The following is a 5,759-nucleotide window of genomic DNA, read 5'->3' as shown; positions in this document are numbered from 1 at the left end:
CTTGCATTGGTTTCAGTGCACATTATATGAATGTTATCCATAGGGAACTACACAGGGGACTGTGCAGACAACCATTTTGGAAAGGGGAGGGCACCGAAAGGCACGTTTTCCAGCTCCACTGAAGATGTGACTAACTTTCTGTTACTGGTATTCCATGCAAATGAGCATCCAGAAGCTAGTGTGGCTGGGGTGTGTGTGTGTCTCCACGCCTCATCCAGTACCCTGACACGTTGCTTCTCCCCCACCCAGAATGGCAATGGGGGTGGGGCTTGCTACCAGATTCCTCAACCAATTACAGATTTTGAGCTCATTAAGTGCCAGTTGATTTGTGTACTTTCGAAGTCCTCAATATGGGTGACCTTTTGAAAAGCCATAAGGCTGCACAGGTCTCTTTAAAGGTAAAGGTTTCCCCTGCTTGAAAGCCAGTCGAATCCGGCTCTAGGGGGCAGTGCCCATATCCATGCCGAAGAGCCAGCATTGTCGAAAGACTTCTCCGTGGTCATGTGGCTGCCGTGACTAAATGCTGAGGTGCATGGAACGCTGTTACCTTCCCACCAAAGCGGTACCTATTTATCTACTTGTAATGTCTTGCTTTCGAACTGCTAGGTTGGCAGGAGCTGAGACCAGAGATAGGAGCTCACTCGATCACATGGCACTAGGGTCTCAAACTGCTGAACTACAGACCTTCCAGTCTGCAGCTTAGCGTCTTAACCTCTGAGCTACCGCGGCCTCACAGGTCTCTTTACTATTTCATAAATGATGGTCACTCCTTATTGGAATGAAAAATTGGCTTTGCTCTTTCCTTTTCCATTCCCTATTACAGAAACAAACAAAAGCTCCTCCCATTAAAATCAGCACCTTCCAGTTAGTTAACTCAATTACTGCTTGTAGATGTACGCCATGAAATAACAACACACACACACACACACACACACGCCTCCGTGAAAGTCAGTCCAGAAGCCACAATCACCTGGTGGGGAGCTTTTCCATCTCTGAAAAAATCAACAGCATCCTTGGCCCAGCGATTTGGAGAAAGGAACAGCAGCTGTTTAATCCACCCATCCTGGGAATGCATGTCAGGAGGAATTGTGGGGCTTGTTTCTTTTTCAGACCTTCAAAATAAAGGTGTGGGGTTTTTTGTTCTCAGTGCAACGGCCTGCACAGTCATTTCAGATGCTCACAAAGTTGAGAGTGCCCACAGCTGCTCATTTGTTCTTGAAGAAGAGTAGCTTGGAACAGATACCTCAGCGTCAGTCTCTATGTACTAATCATTGCAGGAAAGGGAATGTAGGCCTCTAGCCCAGCCCGGCTGGCAGCTGCTTCCACCCCTTAGATCAAGCAGGCCGTCTTCCCTGCCAGGTTTGGAATGGCGAGAGCGGTCAAGCCGGGAAGCAGCACAGAAGAGTCCATACGGTGCCATCAGTGTCTGGTTGCTGCTGCTAGAGCCACACAGTTTCCACTCGTTCTTGGCTCAGGAGATCGCTGCCCTCGCAGACTTCTCGGCTCTCGGCTGTGATGAACTTCAGTGTGACCTTGAAAGCAGAAGGGTTGCACTGAACATAGGGAAGTCACCACAAGGCCATATGCATGGCGGTGCCTGTTTGGAGGGGACCCACCCAGAGGCAGTGAACAACACCCTTCCCCCACCTGAGGGAGAACTCACAAGCCAGGCTGGTCAACCCCATCTTTCATGGGGACAGGAGAGCAAATATCCCTCTCCACACCCAATGTGGTGCCTGTGGAGGCCACGGCAGCCACCAGCACCTTTTGATTTGATTGGCTCTGCACATTTTTAGAAACGTTGCTTTGGCTACCACAACACAAGGAACTTCACTGTGCGACTGAAGGTAAGCTGTGGGAGCCAATTTGTGGCTGGATCCACCTCCTGCACCAGCCATTTTGTGGCTGCACTCTCCACACAGTGAAGAATTCCAAAGGCTTAAAACATGTAGGGATTGACTTATGGCACTGCAATTGCTTTTTTAGCCCAAACTGGCTCCCTTGAGTAGCTTCCAGTAATACAACTATACAATATCTACAAGCATTATTAGAATAGTATTGAAAGGGGCTGGGGAGGGGGTTGCCTCAGTCAGCGACATGTTCAGTAGGAGACTAAACAGGGCCCGCTTTCATAATACAAGGGCTGTGACAAACAAAACTCCAGGGGTTTCTTGTTGGCGCCTGCACAGCACTGGAGTATGGTCTCTCTTCCTCTTGCCCCCCCCCCATGGCAGAGCCCAGGGGAAACACAGCCCCCAATAAACAGAAAGTTGGCACTGCAGAGGTGTGGCAGAAACTATCTGTTGCTGACTACGGGGGGGGGGGGAATTCACCACTCCAGTCTACTGGGGAGGATGAACTCCCCTGCGAGACTTCCTCCAGGATAAGCACAAAAGGTTGTGTTGCCAACTCTGGGTTTGGAAATTCCTGGATACTTGGGGGAGGAGTCTGGAGAAGATGGGATATAATGCCATAAAGTCCAACCTCCAAAGCAGTCATTTTTCCAGGGGAACTGATTGCTGTAGTCTGGAGATCATTTATAAATCCAAGAGATCTCCAGGCACCACCTGGAGGTTGGCAATGCTAACAAAAGGCCATTGGGCAGCCAGCATCTCTCTGGACGGCATACAGAGACATCACAGTGACACTGAGGGGTTGGAATGCTCGGAGAATCCACTGGTTGGACATTTTTTCTGTTGTATTTTGCAAACTAGTTGAGACCAGAATTAATGAGATGCTAATTACAAGTCAGTTGCTAATTGCTAATTATTTGAAATGAGGCTGAATTATTCAGAAGTGTTTCAAAGGCCTCAGAGGGGCATGAAACTGAATTGGAATATTGGATGATAAATCCATAACGTTTGATTCAGTGTTATCAAGGTCAGTCTTCCCAACGGATTAGAACATGCCACCTTGCGGGAAATCAGTTTGGGTTGGCAGTGCTGAGACACTACCAAACTTTTCTTTCCTGCAGGTGCACACTGGAAGACAGACTAAGGAAATTATACAGGGAAACCTGGGGGCTGGGAGGGCATGGCAAGACCTTCTTCCAGGGCCCAAGGCATCAAGATCCTCAGCAGGACAGGAAGGGCATGGTCTCACATTTTTCTTGCGAGTTCTTCTGCGACACAGCCTTAGGTTCAGGAGCTGGAGCAGGATCAGGAAGCATCGGATGCTAAAGATGATCTCTACACATTCCAGGAGCAGCGAAAGACCCCAAAGACACAGTGTGGAACTCTGCAGGGAGGCAGAAGAGGAGGAGGGCAAATGACCCCCTGAGCAAAGCCCCTAATCTATCTGGTTTTGAACCAGAGGATTGCACAGTTGGATCATCTCATGCACTGTCTTGCTCTCTAACCAAAAATGGCTTCTTGCCCTCCATGCTCCCTTCCATAGAACAATCTACATACCCCAGGACAGAAGGTGTCACTGCCCCTTTGTATGAGGCACTGGCAAATCCCAACCTCCTGGCATCAAATCTCTGGAACTCTCTCCCCAGAGACAGTCTCTCCCAGGAGTCTCATCTGTCCCCTTCTGTTGCCATCTTCCACAAGCAGGGGAAGACTTTTTTTGTTTTCTCTGGCATTCCCTCAGGGTTCCCTCCTTCCTGCCCAATGTTTTAATAGTTTTTATCAGGGGTTGTTTAGTAGAAAAAGAGCTAGGGGAACTCATTAGCATAACTCATTAGCATATGCCACACCCCCTGACATCATCGGAAGTGTGTCATAAGGCCACACCCCCTGATATCACCAGAAGTGTGTCATAAGAACACACACCCCGCCCCTAACGGTCCCGGCCGCGGCCTTGCAACTCCACTGCTGAGCCCCATGAGGGGCCCGGCGGTGGACCTGCAAGGCCGACGGGAGTGCAAGGAAGCCCCGCGAAGACCCTCCCTGGCCCCAGGCAGGCAGGGGTGGGGAGAGGCAGGGAGGAAGCAACTTACCCTCCCTCTTCTCCTGAGGGCCGGAAGCCGGAAGCGGGGCGGCCAGAAGCAGGGGGCGGGGCTCCGTCATGTGCCCCGCCCCCCGTACCTCACCCGGGGGAACTGCGATCCCCCGCGATCCCCCCCGAAATGACCTCTGGTTTTTATGTTTTTGTATGTGGGTCTTTATGGTTTTAAAATATGGCTTTATTATGTATGTTTTAATTTCTTAGACACCTTGGTGGCTCTTCTGAGGGCAGAAAGGAGGAGTATACATTTTGTAAAATAAAAACATCTGGCATTGCTGGTGCCCTGCCTTAACTGTGCCACCAAGAAACCCCTGTGACATGCAGAGGTTCCTTGGCATATAAGTCTATATCAAAAGGGTTCCTGGAGGTAGAAAGTTTGGAACCCTCACCCCCAAACCCTAAAACAATGACTGAAAATCTCTTCTACTGGAAATCCTATCAACCCTTAGAAGGGGAAAAGGAATGCGATTCCACAGGCACCCTGGGGAGCTTGTTCTGTTGCTTCTCTTGAGAGCTTTCTTGTCATAGGAATCTTGTACGCACATGCACACACACATTGCACTTACATAGACCCGGGTGGGGTCAAAGGGACACTCGTGCACAATCTGGATGAAGTCCACATTGGCAAAAGTGCACAAGGCCAGCAGGGCGCGCCCATTGTTGACAAAAGTGAAGATGATGGAGACGGCCAGCCCCACTGCGCAGAACAAGGAAAGGAAGCCGCTGCTGATGCTGAGGGAGAAGACCACCCATCCCTGCAACAGAGTGAACATTTGGTTCAGAACAAAAATTAGCATGGCTGCCTACAGTTGGGGAGGAAGCAAATATGGGGTCAATTGTCCTTGCACCAAAAGAAATGATATATGGGGGAAGGATACGCACATGAACACACACGAAGCCGCCTTATACTGAATCAGATCACCAGTCCATCAAGGTCAGTACCATCTATTCAGATTGGCAGCGGCTCTCCTGGGTCTCAGGCAGAGGTCTTTCACCTCACCTACTGCCTGGCCCTTTTTTAAATTGGAATTGAATCTGGAACCTTCTGGATGTGAAGCAGTGGCTCTTCCCCTGAGCTACAGATTCCCCCCCCCCCCCCAATCCACGGGAACACCCCCCCGCCCCAAAGCCCCCCCCCCCCCCCAATTCCAGGGAAGCATGGAGAAATCTCCCAGCCGGGAAATCCCAGGGCTATTGCTTGGATTCTCAAGAGTTCCTTGAAATTTACAAAAAGGTATATTTCTGCTATGTAGCAGCTACAGCAGATCTGGGAGAGAGGGCAGGGAGATAAGTCAGACCCCTCTCTTTGCCGCTTTCCTGTCCACAGGAGGTTTTTTTAAAACACAGGACAGCCTTCAAATGTGACACTCTCAGCTGCATGGGCCTCCTGTGGAGCTGTGAGGATAGGAAGGCATGGATTTTTGGAGGTGCCACTCACATTAGCATCAGGTTCCTTGCCTCAGTCCCCTCTCCCTGTCCCCAGCCACCAAATATCCCTCACACACACACCATCAGAGGGCTTTTTTAAAAAATCGCAGTCACTGATTTTAAGCTATAGTAATTACAAGAGGGGGACCCACGATACTCGCGGGGGGGAGAAGAGCTCCGTCTCCTCCATCCCCCCCCAATCTCCCCGAGGCTGTGGCAGCGGCGGCGAGGCCGGTCCTCCACCCCCCACCCCGCCCGGCTCCGACCCGGCTCCGCGGCGGAGGCAACGGCGGAGAGGCCGGTCCTTCCCCCCCCTTTGACGGGCTCGGCAGCGGCAGCAAGGCCGGTCCTCCACCCCCCGCCCGCCTGGCTCCGAGGCC

The 5,759-nt window shown here is 51.1% G+C and overlaps 1 protein-coding gene across 1 annotated transcript in view; it reads right to left on the bottom strand.

Annotated features, from left to right (window-relative positions):
- Positions 1-1,365: 1,365 nt before the first annotated feature.
- Positions 1,366-5,759, bottom strand: part of TMEM54 (transmembrane protein 54) — a 13,140-nt gene continuing 8,746 nt past the window's right edge. The window contains exons 4-6 of the mRNA XM_015417774.1: positions 4,518-4,706; positions 3,103-3,237; positions 1,366-1,532 (exon numbers count right to left, since the gene is read on the bottom strand). Of these exons, the coding sequence (XP_015273260.1) occupies positions 1,440-1,532; positions 3,103-3,237; positions 4,518-4,706 (417 nt within the window). The 3' untranslated portion in view covers positions 1,366-1,439. The remainder of the gene's footprint in view (positions 1,533-3,102; positions 3,238-4,517; positions 4,707-5,759) is intronic.

The sequence above is a fragment of the Gekko japonicus genome, unplaced genomic scaffold, assembly GCF_001447785.1.
Source record: "Gekko japonicus isolate JY-2015 unplaced genomic scaffold, Gekko_japonicus_V1.1 scaffold203, whole genome shotgun sequence".
NCBI classification, from domain to species: Eukaryota; Metazoa; Chordata; class Lepidosauria; order Squamata; family Gekkonidae; genus Gekko; species Gekko japonicus.
The sequence above is the reverse complement of the archived record's forward strand: the minus strand, read 5'-3'. Positions and strand labels throughout refer to the sequence as shown.